We start from the raw sequence: 17,541 nt of genomic DNA on the forward strand, positions 1-17,541 counted from the left end.
TAAATTGATAGCTACTGCAGCAGCAGCAGAGAAACAGAGTCGGGGAAAGCAACAGCTTGAGCAAGCGGTCTCCGAGCTAGAATCAATTCACAAGTGCACGGGCCGCAGGTCTGGCAGGAACTTGGGAAAGCAGAGATTTCTCCTAAAACGTCTTGATCTGGCAGAATACGCCCTCTTACGACAAGCATAAATTCAACATAAGTGGAGCCTGTTGGTCGCATAGATTGCGTGGAAAGGCATTGTCCGGATCTGTGGATTCGGTTCACACTCTGAATGGTGTGGAGGTCCATCTGAATGGTGTGGAGGTCCATACGGACCGGGACTTTCGAGTCTTTCTATTGCGCCCTATATACCAGACAGGAGACTGAGGCCTACCTGCAAGAGGTCCTACTGACATGCCTCCAATCATGCGTTCCAGCTAGACCAACAGTCGAGCAGACTAGGTGGTGGCGATTGCTAGCCTCAAGACCTCCAAGGAGCCAGGCCCAGATGGATTCAACCACCCACTTTAAAAAAAAAAAAAAACAAAAAAAACACAACTTTGCCAAGAATTAGCTCCCCCGCTGACCCGGCGGTTCCATTATTTCCTATATTCTGGCTCCTGTACCGGCACAATGTTAGAGGCATCCATCTCGGATTCTTAAGCCCCAGCAGGACCCTAGACACTGTGGGGTTTATCAGCTTATCTCCTTGCTCAACACCGACCCCAAACCTCTTGCAGACAATCCTAGCGGCGCGTCTCAACCCTACCATGCCAGGCCGAATTGACCCCGACCAATCGGTCTTTATATCTGTGCGGCAGTATGGGGACAATGCGAAACGCCTCATCCATCTTACTGACCTTATCCAGCAATCACGGAGGGAGGCCCTCTTACGACGCTGAAAAGGCGCTTGAAAGCTTCCACTGGCCTTACTTGCTTGTCATGCTTCGCCAGATTGGATTAGCCTCAATGCTGATGATCTTATCCTGTCCCTTACAACCCCGTCCAACTCGCTCCTGTCCCTACTTGAAGAATGGAGGGCATTTAGCAAAGTATAGGGATTCAAAGTCAATCTCCAATAATCTCACATCTTGAACCTCTCGATCGCCCTGCCCCTGGTAGCCACACTGCATGCAGAGTTCCCCTTTCTGTGGGTAGTGAAGACTATACCATACAATGGCGTCCTACTGGTCCCCAAACCAGCGAGGACATGAAGCAGCTACTTGCGCCCCCCTTCTAGCCCAGACCAACAAGACGCTTTCTGCATAGAACCGCGCTGGTTTGTCATGGTCCAGCCGTATCGAGTCAGTCAAAGACAATACTCCTGCGCATTCTTTCTATATTTCAGACCATACCACTAACCCCATTACCACCAACCCTCTGTAACATACAATTGGCAATCAACCAGTTCATCTGAAATGGCAAGAGCCAGTATGTTCGCCAACAGCGAATTATTCGACCCAAGCCAGGAGGGAGGCCTGGTGCGTTCCCAGATACCAAGGTATTTCCAGGCCACACAGTTGCGCTTTATTGTGGAGCGGAATCGACAGCTATCAGAAGAGCACTTGTCCTTCATGGACCCGATGATCGCTGCAGCCAACATCTGGCGGAAGATTTGGCTGCCAAGCATAATGAATGGAGATGGAAGTGGGTGGGTTTTTTCTGTTACTGTCTGGTATTTCCATGGGTCCTTTCCTTTCTTCTCATCTTTTTTCAATAGATGAAAATCAGAAATCTTCATAATGCCGCCAGCCTCTGGGTTGTGGGCAGAGAGCTGTGTACCAATTCCTGCATCTTTGCAAGCTGCCAGCCAATGGCTGTAGGCGGAAAGCCGTGTTGCTGCACAGCGGACCTTAATCAAAAAAAGAATTGTTCCCTAAAATCAAATCGTCAAAGGCAGCGAGAGTCAAGCAATGAATCCCTCAAAAACAGCTACTTGGAAATTACACAATTGGGCTGGGGAGACCGTTTAATCAAAAAGGTACTAACAATTTTACCTTTGCTTGCAACAATGCAAGAACTTCCTCACAACTTCATTTTCAGTTAATGGGCTGGTAAAAAGAAAGGGAGCCATTGTTTCTTCCCCTCTTTAAGGAAACACCAGCATGTAAACTAGCAATCTTCCCAATTTCTCAATGTATACCAATAAAATCTACTTTAGGTTTACACAAAAGGATGGAACACAGCAAGTGTGTGTTCCAAGACCATCACATATGGTACTTTTAAGCAGTTTTAAAACACTACTGTGAATGCTATGAAAAGTCTTAAAGCACAATTTGACAAACTAAGCAACATTCTGGAAATCCAAATATTTTATAAGTGGTTGAACACTGGGTGAAGAGACATTTTTTCTCCTTCTTGGATGTCCTATTTAAAATAAGTTTTGTAAAGTCAATTTCAGTTCACCAGCTCCTGAGCATTCATCTTAGGCTCTTGGAAATATGTAAATCTCTAGATAAGCCAATAAAATTCGACCTGCTCGTTTGGCCTGTAGTCCTATCTTTATACGGAGGGTCAAGGAGTCAGCAATTACTCCCCCTATTGGTCAGACTGCAATGCTACATAAAATACCCTGCACCCAGGTGTGCTTTCCTTTCACGCCATACCCACTATATCGAAGGCCCCGCCCTTTGCCCCCAAGTTTTTTTTCCAACAGCTGCTTACCAGATCAGTTTCAGGATTATCACATTCAGGACAGAGAACAAATTTTTTAATGAATCCATCCAACATGTCTTGCAGCTTATTCGACTCATGAGATCCATTGACAATGAAACGGTCGTTCTTAACATCAAACTGTGTCTGAGCTCCCAGCTCACAACCAAAATACTTGGTGGGATCTTAAAGAGAAAAAAAAATTATTTACAAAGCAGCCCCATGAAACTGAACAGCTCAAATCATCTACTTGCTATGTGCAAACATTAGAAGGAAGGCAAAGTTAACTGCAATCCCATTTCACCTGGGTAGCTTTGAATTCATAAACCGACTAACACCGATGCAGGAGCTATAACCACATTTAACTAGGCAAATCTAGCAACATAGCTTAATATTTTATTTTTAAGCTAGATTTAAATATCAGTAGTTTACACAGGAAATTCCTTTTGCTGGAAAAATTACATTTTAAAATGTTTAAAAATTATAGAAAGCAGGACAGAGTTTAGATATACAACAACCGCTCGAGGAGAGTATTGTGCATCTGTCATTTTAAGAAACGTAACACACAGACAGGAATGAATACATTGTTAAAGGACAGCAGTGCTGCTGCTTTAATTAAATATATGGTCCAGCATACTCGTTGGGGGAGGGGGGGGGGGGGCAATTTGTTTGAGCACCTCTTTCTTGAAAGTGAGCTGATCCATGAAATAACGAAATCCATGATTTAGGGGGAGGGGTGGCGGTAAAATAGACAGGGCATTTAATTGCATCCACCCTCCAACACGAAGGAAAAATTGTTTTACTGGCACCACTGGTCATCACAGGATTTCCTGAACTGGCTTCATGTGAAATAAAGTGTGAAGCATGATGAAAGCCAGTCTGATGTGGAGTCAGTTTTCTATTTGGGTGACATATGACCCTGCATCTTACCATGACTGGCTTCAGTCCGAGTTTCTGCACATTTCCTGGCCAGTCTGGTCTGTCCCTGAAGAATAATTAGTAGTAATATAAATGGTTATTGCTAAGGCGACTGAGTCCTTTATCTTTGGCACAGCTAACTTCAAGGACACTGGCTAAGTCACCCAATGCGGGAAATTCTGCTCCGACACACCCTCCCCCGGTCAAAAACCTAGGAATTTGAGAACAAAACTTTTTGGGAACAGGTGTAACTTTTGGTTTTGCCATATTAAGGACGGGGCAGACGATTCTCCTTTAAGCGCCTCAACTTCTGCAGTTCTTGTGCTGAGAGCAGAAATCTTTTCTAGACTACCAATGGCAACTTCTGACTTTTCTCCGAGACCATTCAAACAAGCATTGGCATAGCCAATATGGCTCGCTTTTGGGAACTTATAAGTATTTACTTTTGCAGCACAATATCCATGGTGCAACAACATCAACTGTTGCATGCCTAAATACTGATAAGGTACCAAAAGCGAGACCTATTGACTCAGATGGGGGACACATCCCAAGGACCAAAACAAACATTGCTCCTATTTGTTTTAGAAGGCCGGGCAAGGATCCGGAATAGTAGATCGCGCATCTGTCATTTAAGAGCCTCAACACACCATGCCACATATCGCAACCCATTTCTGTACTTTCAGAAAGACAATCGCGCACACTGCACTGAACATGGGGAAACTTTCCTTTACTGCATTAGCAACATGAACCCAAAGTAATCATTTGAAGGAAAGGATTATATAACGAGCCAAATTACATCCTACCTCTTTACAACAGAAATATGCAGAAGCAAACACGACAAAAAAAAATGTATACAGTAAATTACCAGAAACATGAAAGAGGTGCAACTTTTTACAGAAATGACCTAAACTAATGAAAGTGCACATTAAACCAGTGCAGTTTAAAATTAACTCTCTACCAGCAGGGCAGAGATTTTAGTGCACAGAACACTTGATACAAGTCTATTCTAAAGGCGTAAAAAAAAAAAAGTCCTTTGTTGAAAGCACAATGGAGGCATTTACAAGAGATGTGGCATGCAATGTCTTAGATGTAAATAAAAGGTGACCTATCGCAGTGAGTGGATCTACAAAAAAACACGCGTACATGGCACTCCCTATCGAGTCTACGAGGCTGTGCCAAAGTAGGAGGAAAACCAATACAATCTGAAATAGGTGTTCCAATCAAATTAGTATCGTATACATTTCTCATTAATACCAAATCCCTCTCAGGCCAAGTCTATATTCCATTTTATAAGAGGAAGCCTGAATTTCAAACAATGCGCAAAAAAATAAAACGCGTTATCGAAAAAAAACAGACGAGAAAAGCAAGTCATGGAAACAGATAATAGGAAGTAATGTGTAGGGAACAGATGCAAGACAGTGAAGGTAAATGAGCAACTATTAAGACAAACCTAATTTGGCTATACACTGATCAGGTGTGAGCCGAGGCTGCTCAAGACAAAGTAACTAACGTGATCTGCCAAGAAGACCTAGCTTTTCAGTGGGGAGCCTAAACCCTGCAAACTAAAAAGAGAAGACATGAGATAAGGCATGCATATGGTATTCCCCTGTGAAAATGTTTTTTAGTTTCATATGTCTACTCCTCTAGAGCTACGTCACTGGTAGTTAGAAATATCACTATATTTAAAAAACAATTACGAGGACGGCGCCGAATCTCAATTGCTTCGAAGATACTAGTTATGACATTCTCTGTAATGCTATAGATGCCCTTCCAACACACTCAGGCATTTGCGAGGGACTTCACCCAGAAATTAGACAAGCATAAGGACGAGTAATGGAAATTGTTAGAATTAACACGCATCTATCTGGCGAGAGAAAGTGATGGCAGGGACGCGCTCTGTGGTGGGGGAGAGCAAGGCTTAATGAGCCATGAAAGCCACATGGCGGCTGCGTGCACGCGCTCTTGAACGCAAGCTTGAGGCCAGGAAAAGATTGTGGTAGCACTTTGAAAAGCCACTAACTGTCTCGCAGAGCAGCGCATGCGCTGGCTCAGCGAGACCTAAAAATGGGGGTTAGTTTGGTGTTTAGCATGTGACCAAGTGAATGAGGCGCTCTGTGAAACCAGAGTCTAGTAAGGCCCAAAGTTCACTGCAGCATAGAACCCCAATAGAACTGACCCTGAAGTGAAAGTGGTGGTTGGCAAGGGAGTATGCCACGAGGAACCACCAGGCAGGAAAATTAGGTAGTTTATCGGAGAATAGCTGTGAAACAAAGCAACTATGCACTTTTTGCATGACAGGTCATGTGACAGCAGCAATTACCAAGTAAAATGGAGAAGAGGCTCATATGGCGACTTGGTGCACAAACTAACACCAAAGGAACAACATTCAGCAAGCCACTTAGATCTCCTGCAGTCTGCCTGGACAGAGAAATTCCTTCAGAAAACTTAAGTGAACATAGACTCCTCTTCCTGATCAGCACCCAGACACTACAAAAAGTGGAACGGATTGCAGTATAGGAAGGGGATAGTTGCCGACAACGTTTTTGAACATCTCATCCAAGTGAAAACTCATCTTTGCTGGGTTTGGTCCTCTGGGAAAAATGGTGGAGCGGGCGGGAGAGTTGAAAATACATCTTATGAACATATATGGGATTGTTTCCCAGTCTTCTTCCTCGCACATGTGGCCTTCAACCGTTCAGGTATAGCCTTTGTTTATACGTATATAGGTTTGTACACTGAGTTTATGCAGTTTTGGTATGGACCCAGTTTAGTCCAGAGTTGTGTACACTTTAAACCAACATCTGTCAAGTCAGTATTTCATCCCCAATCAAGATCAGGACAGAGAAGCACAGGCAAAGCTAATAGGTATGAAAATGCAAGACCTAAATCTCGGCATTCCCAATGTTTGTTGTGTTGACTGTTGTATACCCAAAAGGGAAATTGCTTAAAATGAACCAAGTGGTAGCCATTTGTGTAGAGTAAGGAAAAGAACATGCGCCGATATTTGCTCCATGTTCAAACGAGATTTTTAAGCTGGTATGGCACACGATAAATACCTTATAGTATAACAGCTATTACTGCAACATGGTGTGATCCATACAGGTACCGCCTCTACATAAATACTCTGAACATTAAGTTTGAAAAGTGGTTAGTACAATTTCGATTATTGACTTAAGCTTGTTAACCGGGTGTGAATTTTTATCGCGGCCAAATAGTGTTGTAACTTAAAAGCAGGTATTGACCTTGTCTGCCCATGACATTTTAAATTAGCAAGATTACAAAAGGAGAGGTCAGACATAGGTAGTTATAGACCATGATAATTTAACAGCCTAAAGCAACACTAAGGGCCCCACTTCACCTCCTTCAATAATTACCTAGGAGTGCCCACTCCTTTGGGTTTTATTTCAAGTAATAACCTTGACATTCGGGGTGTCAACCACAAAACTTAATTATTTTTTTTAAGGGGACTATTTAGGTGGGACTGTACAAGAAGCATACTTCCTGGGATTTTATTTTTGGTGACAAGTACTAGAATTTGACATGCATTCATTGCATTGAATTCATGGATTTAAGGGAAAGAGCAAACAGAAAGGATGATCGATATTAGTCACAATATAAAGAATTTGTTGGCAGTGTAATACTAATTTTGGAAACCGTGGCAAGTTACAGGGCGATTTTAATCTGAAAATGAGGATCCTCTGCTGGGCTTGGATTAGTTACGTTTAAGGGAGAAAACTGCTCTCGCTTTTCTCGTAGTAACAAAAAGGTGCCATTTGGCCATACATTAATTGTAGATAACGCTCTACTAGAACGCAAACATACGGAAACTTGTTATGTAAATTCTCAAATATCTTCTTTCATCCCGGAAAATAAGTCAGGTATGCGGAGCTAAACACATCCAACACCAGCGAGCAGTTGTCAGAGGATGGTGTTCTACTGTAGCTTCACACCAGAACTAGTGCTAACATATTATATTCGAGACAAAAGTCTGTCCTGAATGCTAATGCAGATCCGAGACGAGTGACAAAGGATTAAAATTAAATGAGCATTAGTTTGTCATTTCTGGCATAATGCATTATTAGAGGGGCAAAAAAATTATGTAAAACATAACATCTTGCGACTGAGTAACTCAAATAAGTAACACAAAAACGGAAAGGAATGTTTTTGGGGTCTCCATTATTCCAGGAACATGTAGCTGCAGATAGGAGTACATACTCAGCCTTGTACACAGGAAGGTGGACGATCCCATTAAAATGATGTGCTGTTCAAAGGCAGCTGGATATAGCAAGATGATGCAGCGAGCGACATGTGGGTTGAAACTAATGAAGCTCGTTTTAGGTATTAGCTAGGCGCCTCCTGGGTATACATTAACCAGCTAAAAGCCAATGAAAATGCAACATGTTTGGTAGTATATAGCAGTCTTATTTACAACGATTTACATGTATTTGGGTATTGGGGAGACAACAAGCATGTTTTAATGGCCTTCCATCTGGGAGAAGCCCTACCATGTGCAGTTATAAAGACCATTTCAGGGGAGTGTTAACAGTAGTGCTGAATTTATGGCCCAAGTAACAACTCGAAATAGTCAGTATATGAAAGACCAATATTAGTTTTGCTTTCTTTGTGACTCTCCTAAAACTCACTTCTGCTTGATGCCAGTTTAACTAGTTTTAATTTACACATTAGCAATGCAGACATTTTCTTTAATACCTAGCGATAAGATGCACCTGCCACAGGCATTTCTGATAGTGTGTACTATTCTCTTACATCTAGTATGCGCGTTAGGGAACCAACGCTGCCACCCCTACCCCTGTTAGACACTAGCAATTATGCAATACTTACGCTGTTGTGGACAGTATATAACGGACCATACTGTTAAGACAACCTGGTAAAAACCTTTCAAGATTGCCATCACCACCACCTCCCAAAAAATAAGACATCTGGTATACATATTTTCAGTCATTAATGGATAGTCATTACTGACTGGCTGTCCCTTATAACTGGGGTTTTCTTAAGCATTCTTCACACAACCAGGACTGGACGACTGCAATTACCCCCTCCACCCAGCGGCACTTCCTCTTTGTGCCGCCGAGTGTAATTGAGAATCGTAGCTCTCCACTGCAGTCGTCTGTCCTAGTCCCAAGAAACCCACATGACGACTTCATAAGGGTCTTACTTTTTTTGTTAAGTTTATCTGAGCTGGAGTTCTCATAACAATGAAACACCGATTTGTGCAGCACTGCGTGATAGCCCGAGTAATAGTATTCCAAACCACACTAAGAAAAAATGCGTTCTACCTTTATAGAAGTTGGGCATATAATAACTTACTTTATTTAATATCAGCAACATCTTTGCTTTTCCTAAACATTGAACATTTTAACAGCAAGTCACTCGTGGTTCGTCCCTCAAACTTAGAAATCTGCTTTCCGTTCTACATTGAAAGTGCAGCCAGTAACTAACTGCCAGCAGAAAGTGATGTGGAGCGGGATATCCGTTCAAAGTGCCACGTGTAGCTAGACGAGTAAAGTGATGTGGGACAAGGACATCTATTCAAAGGGTCGCCTGTAACTTCTAATGTAAAATTTCAAGTGACGTGATATTTTGGATGCATGCGTGAAATTATTTTGTACCTTACATTCACGCACCCACTTGCCCGCTAGATTTTTTATTTTAAACACATACATATATATACACACTACTTACACGTTGGAGGCCGATTAAGCGCCTTTGCAACGTCAACCATGTTGACTATCACCGTTTTTATTCCATTTCCTTTGCCCTCGACCTAAACGAAAAGATAAGTGGTTAAGTTTGCATAAATCTATTGGAGTTACTCTGTAATGTATACAACACTTAACCTACCTTAGCAATCAGACGGGGCATCTTGTAGCGATAAAACTGATCGGAAACGCTGCGGTTGACGTTGACAGACATTTTGGTTTATTAGTAACTTTTTCAGCAAGATAAAAAGATCTTTGACTGCAACTTTTTGGTATCTTCTGTCTGGAGAAGAGTGGATGACATAAACAATTGCAAGAGTGCTCGGTCTCTGACATGAAAATGTTTTCGCCACAGAGGCAGAGATTTTCCTGCTTGTGTGCTATGTTCCCCCAATACAGGTACCAATGGCTGCGCAACAGCTCTACAAGGGGGGGAAAAAAAGTGTATATTACTACTTGTAAGTTACAACAAATGTAAACAAGCTTTGGCAAAGTCAAGAGGTCTGGTTTGCATTTTTATAAGCTATTCAGATCGGGTTAAGAGGACTAATAGAAAGGAGCTATTGAAAAGGACCCACATAGGATGAAACTGGATCAGAACTAACGTAAGTACAGTAAAAAATAGTGGACTTCACAGCGTTCTAGCTAAAAAAGATACCACCAATAGGTATTGTTTAGTCATCTTCACAATTTGTAATTTACTTTTGTGTGGCAGAGCTTCCTTAAAATGGTTTACGACAGAGGTGACTAGATCACCCAAATTGCTGTTAGGAGACATGGACAATATTCCCATGTTCTGTAACGCAGCCGTTTTTTGTTATTTCCTTTTTTGAAGTCCTTCCTTTTCGCATAAACTGCATGATATGGCTCGGTTGTCAATACTATTTCCTACTATATACTCGTACATTGTCGGTGGTTATGTGGACAAAGAAAATACCCAAAAAGTTTGTTCCTTAAAAAAAAAAAAAAAAAACGTATTCACTTCTTAGAAACTTCATTCAGACCAAGTCACTTAAACTCATCTTAAGCAAGTCACTTTAATTGACAACTTTCTTGTATTATTTTCAAGTGACTGGTGTGGGTGCAGTAGTGGAGGATTGGGAAAAAAATGTCACGGTCCTCTACTAAAGCAGTGCACAATACAGTCGTAACGATATAGCTACAACGTCTTTCAAATATTAATATACCAAACAAGTGTTGATTACTTTACTATAGGACAGATCTTCGATTCGCTCACTCTTTATTATGGTCTTACAAAGCAAGCCACCCGATTTACTCAACTTGAAAAAAAGATCAAGTCATGGAACTGGCCACTTGTAGGCTAGGGTTCCTCAATATGAGGATGAGCCAAATCATAACATTCATAACATGGATTAGTGCTTCCTGCTCTGGAAAAGCCCTTGGCTGATCCTATTGAAACGAATCCCCACAGCCCTGTAACGCCGCCCCTCCTGCCACCTAAATAAATTAGCAGAAAGAGAAGTGACTGAATTCAGGCCCATCTTGAATATATAAACAGAACCTCCAGATTTCGCGGTTTGCCGCGAAATCGGCACTTTTGTAAAAATGCCGCTATTTTTTACAAAAGTGCCCGCGAAATCGGCACTTTTGTAAAAATGCCGTGATTTTTACACAAGTGCCCGCGAAAATGAAGGAATGCATTACTTTGTACTTCATAGTGAATGTGAGAGTTTAAATTTTACCTTCAGGAGTCATTTCACAGGCACAGAATACTTAAACCCATTTACAGAACTTCCTGGCATCCACAAATATGACCGTTCAGGCTACACAACTATGTTGTCTATTTTCATTAATTTGCCATGCTATAAATTGGGACTAAACTAATACCTCGCAAGGGTCCCAGGCGGCGCAGCAGCAGGTACATTACCCTACAAACTATAATACTCGTACTGGCCTGCAGGGTACACACAGATACTTATGCAGTTGCATTAAAGAGGTATGCTGTATGAGTGAGAATAGACCTGGCAACGTGCAGATTGCAAAAACATCTCTGTTGGAAGTGCATTAACCTATCAAATCAGTTGTATTGGAAACTATGACCTGCAGGTTACACGCAAATCTCTGTGGGAGGTGCCAAACCTCTGAGTTATCATATTGAAGTTTAACGAGTATCTTTCTGTAGGTTGCATGGTTCTGGCAATACGAGTTCACCTCGAGGGGCTATTAATAGTTTATCCAAAGGCCGCAACACTAGGATGTCAGTGCACAGTGCCGGGTAATATAAATGAGAACTGTGAGGGCCCTGTACAACCCAGATTGTCATTTTGATTTCTGCACAAACTCCTGATTTAAGGGTAAGAATTCTGAGCCCTGAAAAGTTCTGCACAATTTCCCCCAGGCCAGTTTTGGCACATTAAACCTGCCACAATTTACCAGGAGGTAAATCGCACAGTGATTATTACCAAGACATGCGGTATGCAGCGACATCTACACGTTATGCCTCATGCCCAAATAAAAAGTTCGTTCGAACAAGAGGCATTTCATGACCCCAGTAAAGTCCTCGCGCCAAGGTGACAGTATTTACCGGATGAAGTAAATGACTTAACTGTACACAAGACACTTGCAGTTGAGGCTTCTGTGTGTTAGTATTCAAATGTAAGTGCAGGCAGTATGAACCCGCACTGCAGTGCTTAATTTGTAAGACACTTCCGCTTGCACTGCCCATTTTCACTGTCAATTTCAGTAACAGCATAACTAATAAGTCACACTCCTACAAGTGTAACTTCTGGTAATTTCAGGACCCCAAAGTTAAAAGAATGGATTTGGCAGCAGGTATTAGTCACTCTTAATGCGCTATCAGAGTGGTAATTGCACACCCGGTAAATACAGACACCGCTGGATGCAGCATTTACCGAGCACGCGATTTCTGCACCATTTCTAACGCGTGCCCGTTTAAGCTGCAGCAGATTCACCGGGCAAAAATTATATATGCAAAACCTGCATGGTGCACTGCCTCTAGGGCTGGGTAGTGCAAAATGTCCCAAGCCACTGTTGACGTTTGGTACTTGCAATTAAGAAAAAAAACACATTTCCTTCTCTCAGTGTTCAGAATTACAAGCTGCCCTGGTGGTACCAATGAGGACTCATTTGAAGCGTCACACCCAGTCACAGGTCAAGGAAGCGTGATACAGGCTTTCAAATGTCTCCCTCTCTCACTCGGTGTGCCGATTACAAGAATGGGATAAGCAAATGGAGGGTTGCGTTTCCAAGGGATATCAGACTTCACATGTGGGCTCCTTCCCCTGTTCCATATCCCAGATTGCCTATTTCAAAGTGGAATACTCTGCTAAAACAGTTTCCATTGTTTTAAAGCTGAAAATGGATGATAATGAGTAAAAGAAAGTGCCACAAAAATGCCGCTAAATTTCCATATTTGTGCCGCTAAATTTGCTAATCCATGCCGCAATATCCTGGGGGGGGGGGGGGGGGGAGGGGTCTGATATAACGTGCATCATAATGCTCACTACACAATCATACAATTCCACTTGTGGTTGACCTGAGAAACTAACTTTGGATCTGGGGGAACAAGGTTAAAGTTCTACTGTTGGCTGTGGGAAAATCATTTAGATCTCCCTCCTGTGTTTAATATAAAATGAATGACCTTATTTTTATATATATATATATATATATATATATATATATATATATATATATATATATATATACACACATACACACAGTCCAAAATGCACCATTAACCCTTGTTTCAACAGAAAAGGGATTTATTTATTTTGTATATTTATTAAGGCGCACAGCTACCAAAAAGGTTTCCAGGCGCCGCTTGACAGAAAAAGAAGTAGTATAAAGCTAAGCAACCAAGTTATTAAGTGGATACCTTCAATGTATTGGCTAAACAACCAGGTGTTTACGAAAATTGCTGAAAATAGTTTCATTCCTGAGGGATGGAGGTAGGGAATTCCACAGATGAGGACCCAGGTAAGAAAAGGACCAGCCGCCCATTCGTGACAGTCTGATCTTAGGGACTGAGAAATTAGCCTGGGTGGAAGAGCGAAGAGAGCGTGATGGTATGCAAGGATGGACAATGGCCTTTAAGTATTGAGGGGCACTACCAGATGTAACTTCAAACAGATAGCTCAGGGCTTCGAATTTCACACGATTCTCGACCCTGAGCCAATGAAGATCATCAAGAGAGCTTGAAATAGAGGCCATTCTAGTGATCCGACAGAGCAATCTGGCTGCAGAATTCTGAACCACTTCAGAAGGCTTGTGATTCAAGTGAACAGGTGCCAATGGACAGCCCCTTAGTCTGAAAAGTGTTTCAGCTTCAGTGTACCATCTGCCATTTATGTAGCATATCAATATCTTGAGCAAAAAGGCGTGTAGATTGTGCACTCTTATGTGATAGTCCAAATCAAGACCGCAAACTCTCGAGCCTCGTGCCACTTGAGGAACTCACAGGTCTCTTCTGAAGAACGGGATATTCAAACACCGGATGTTAGTAGGAGCCAGACTAAGCAGACAACTTTGTGCGTCTGCAATCTGCCCCTGAAGGGACGTGGGGTCCAGAAATGCATTGGACACACACTTAACGTGGTTTTCTAGTTTATGGATTGTAATGATTTGGATTTTTGTATACATATTGTTTGTACGATTGAATTTGAGCCCTGCCCATTGAAAAAATAGTGCATATAAAAAAATATGGAAATCAAAGGATTAAACAAACGCGATTGTCTAATCGCTGCCAAGTGAGATATTGTTAAGTAGCAAATATACGCAGGGTACTGTCCATCAAGGAGGAGGTCAATCAAAGAGCCATGTTTTGGAAACAAATCAAGGAGATTCAATTGCGGAACCATGTGAAAATGATATCAAACAAAAATAGTAACACTGATGTTTTGAGGTCACAGGCACACTAAGACTGAGTTACTGTAACAAAGATGTGCAAAAACATCACATGGAGCAGTGTCTCCACTTATAAGTGGAGTAAAACAATTTTCAATAATCTATGAAAAAAAATACAGGTGGCTTGAGGAGGGCCATCATAGGCCCAAATCAATCAAGATAGGAACATGGCAAATACAAAACTTGTGTTTTCACAAAGCGTGTCCAATTACTTTACAAGATGTACCATTAACAGTGATAGCAGTGCAATTAACAGCACTTCCAAGTATGTTAAGAACAGAAAAGCAACTACAGAGCTTGGTGAGGTTTCTGCGATGCAGATTAGAGAAAGAGGGGGATAGCAGGTGCGCTGCTGTAAAACAGGACTAAAAATACACTGACATCGCCCATTGCTCTCACTTTCGCTAGACATTGATTTTGCCAATGACTATTTTGTGGCAGGAGAGGGGGAAGCAACAACTACGGGGTAGGGTGATGGTAAGTGCAAGGTAAGCAACTAATGACAGGGCAAGCAATACCATGAAGTTCGATGGGGAGAGTGCTTGCAAACATGCACCGCTGCAACTAAAATGGGAAAAGGTCACACTAGGCAAGGAAGCAATACCATGGGAGAAACAAGTGAAGCCAGCAAGCGCTAACCAAAGAGAAACAAGGATACGAGCGATGGAGGGAGAAGGAAAAGATACGTAGCGGACTTTGCTACACCTCCACTCCGTGACCAACAAAATATTATTAAACTAACAAACATCGTAGAGTACACCAATCTTGCCCAGACCACGACACCAGCAAAACCCGTCCATGACACTACTAAAACCCATCCTGGTAAGGACTACGGCGCTACAGCCTTAAAGAGGGTCATGCAACTGGTACTATTTAAGCCAGAATATACTTTCGAGGGCAGCACCATTTGACATTACACCAGGATCAAGCCTAAATAAATTTTTTTTTTTAAAAAGAATCATTTAATCCTGAAAAGTTACTGCACAGACAGAACTATGACATTCCAACAGCTTCCATGTACCAAAATGACCCTAAATCACACTCAGCCGTATCTCCAATCGAGACATTTTTCAGTACATCTGGGTCGCAGTCCACTTCGGTTGAATAAACAGATTCAATCTGCAGGTTTCTTTTTTAACCGGAAAAAAAGTTAAAGTGACGATCTCGACTGAGAAGCGATCACATTAGGAGTGTTTTCCAACACGTTATTGGTAAAGGTTAAGCGATCTACGAAATAATTACTGTTACACTGGTTGTGCTGTTAAGCAGTTGTAACCGATATTCTTTGCCCCCCATAGTTGGTACACCCGTGACAGGGAGACCCAATGCTGCCTATCACCCCAAATCCCCGTGTCATTTGGGCACAAATAAAAAATAAAAAACTTCCAGCTTTAACAATTTTTAGCACACCTAAAACATGATGCAATGCAACTAATGTCACCACTGACACGTAGGCCTCTACTGTGCGAAGTATAACCCAGGTGCCTGCTATGGGTACAAAACTCAGTAACAAAGGAACTGAAACACTGCAGACAAGAAGCAACGCTATTAACTACCACTGAACGGCGCGTCATCTTGGATTCCAGAAGGTATTCAAGTCCCACTCGCTACTCTTTAGATATACACTGTATTGAACGTGGCATAGGTAAGTTTCCAGCCACCTTCAATGATTTACAATAATACTCAAAGCTTTCCAAGATGAACAAACCAAAGGAAGTTTTACCCGACTTCCCTTCATCTGAATCAGCCAAAAATAGAAGCGTGCAGTCAACTCTCTAAACTTAACACAATAACACAGAACAGGGACGAGACGTTTCCCTGTAACGATCACGGCACGTTGCACTCGGGCGTATATGACGTGCCTCGGTGATGAGACATCATCCGAACTACACCCACATGGCATCACAGCTTAGCCTGGAATGCCGTGTCCACTTAAAAAATGCAGGAAATGAGTTTGCATTGACGGTTGTTATACAGCTCTACGGCAAATATCACGCCGAACTTTTAATGTCCTAGCACACTGGGACCCCTGGCAGCCTTGAACCCGCTCCCTCCTTACCTCCGCATGAAAGCGGAGCTTCGCTTTCCCCCTCCCAGAGCTCCCTAAGTCGCACGCGCTCCCAATCACCAGTGAGTCATCGCTGCAGCAATTAAAAGAAATTCTTCACCGCGCATGCGCGCCACGGTTATACACAACCCGGCCCACCCGAGATCAATCGGATTCGCCACAGTCCCCCTGAACCCACAGTTTACCACGTCGGTGACGAGGCGTTGGTTACAATCCACTGTGCGGTGACCATCCACAGCCCAGACATCAAACACCATGTCCCTGTTATACCTCTTCCGACCAGTATGGAGTTTCTCGTGTACTTAAACACGGAAATTGTAACCGGAAAGTGGGCGGAGAGGCTCGCTTGTGGTCGAAGCACGGATAAGTGCGTCACAGCGTACCCACCCCGTCACGAGGAACGCGCGCGGCCGCCATATTGCGCAGCCGCCATTTCCCCAAAAAGGCGCGTCACTGGCGTCCTGAGAGCGCTGTAGATGCCGTGCAGCTGCGAATGCCGCAGGAGAATCCTAGGGGAAAATGGCGCCAGCGTCCTGGCATCCCCCTAACAGCTGCCCGTTGCCCCGCGCTTCGGCCCATCTGCCGCTCAATGCAGTACTCACCGTTTTCGTCAAATAAAGACATAAACACAACACTGCACGCCCTGGAGTGTGATGAACTGAAGGGTTGAGGCGTGTTACGTTTTAGAAAGACTTGGTTAGGAGCGGCACACCACCGTGCCGGATGGGTTGTTCAAGCCTTTAAATCCAGCAAGGGTTGATAATCCTTCGGCGGATGAGATGCCCTCGAGCCAGGGAATCTGGAAAGCGGGAGAAAAAAGTGAATTAATCGAAGGTTAATACACAAACGACAATATCGCTATTCGTGCAATTCACCGTGAAAGACATATCTGAGCTCAATATTTACAGGTTAGTACTGATTGAAACATTATGGTGTAAATTAAGACGTCTTATGATTCTTAAAAAAAAGACGCAAGCCGCCTCTTAATCGCACTCACCTCAAGAATGTTCTCGCTCGATAGCTCGGCGATGCCAAACGAGCAGCCAGGTCAGGCTCAGCCCACCCGCTTCCGAGAGGCGACTCCGCCTGCATGCGCCTATTGGGGAAGATAGACAGATACGGCTTTTCTATTGGTTCTTAAAAAAGCCCGTCAGAATACAGGCCGCAGCGCCCAATAATGGCCGATCCTCTCGTTACGTACAACCTACTCCCCCAGCTGAAAGTGCAGGTCCCGTGGTAGTTGTGTGGAGTGGGCGGAGTCGGTGTCACTAGCCGCCATCGCTCTATGCTCTTCTAGAACAGACCGAGTACACAAGGG

At 43.0% G+C, this 17,541-nt stretch overlaps 1 protein-coding gene across 3 annotated transcripts in view; it reads right to left on the bottom strand.

Annotated features, from left to right (window-relative positions):
* EIF5 (eukaryotic translation initiation factor 5) overlaps positions 1-17,294 on the bottom strand; it is a 121,845-nt gene extending 104,551 nt beyond the window's left edge. Inside the window, exons 1-5 of one of the 3 annotated variants that reach the window (XM_085626307.1) lie at positions 17,221-17,294; positions 16,826-17,022; positions 9,414-9,693; positions 9,255-9,336; positions 2,646-2,818 (exon numbers count right to left, since the gene is read on the bottom strand). In XM_085626307.1, the coding sequence (XP_085482433.1) occupies positions 2,646-2,818; positions 9,255-9,336; positions 9,414-9,485 (327 nt within the window). In that variant the 5' untranslated portion in view covers positions 9,486-9,693; positions 16,826-17,022; positions 17,221-17,294. Of the gene's footprint in view, positions 1-2,645; positions 2,819-9,254; positions 9,337-9,413; positions 9,694-16,214; positions 16,299-16,408; positions 16,667-16,825; positions 17,023-17,220 lie in introns of those variants that run through there. The other 2 variants (XM_085626308.1, XM_085626309.1) reach the window with 2 other exon arrangements.
* Between the last annotated feature and the right edge of the window lie 247 nt (positions 17,295-17,541).

This window comes from Triturus cristatus, chromosome 9 (genome assembly GCF_964204655.1).
Source record: "Triturus cristatus chromosome 9, aTriCri1.1, whole genome shotgun sequence".
NCBI classification, from domain to species: Eukaryota; Metazoa; Chordata; class Amphibia; order Caudata; family Salamandridae; genus Triturus; species Triturus cristatus.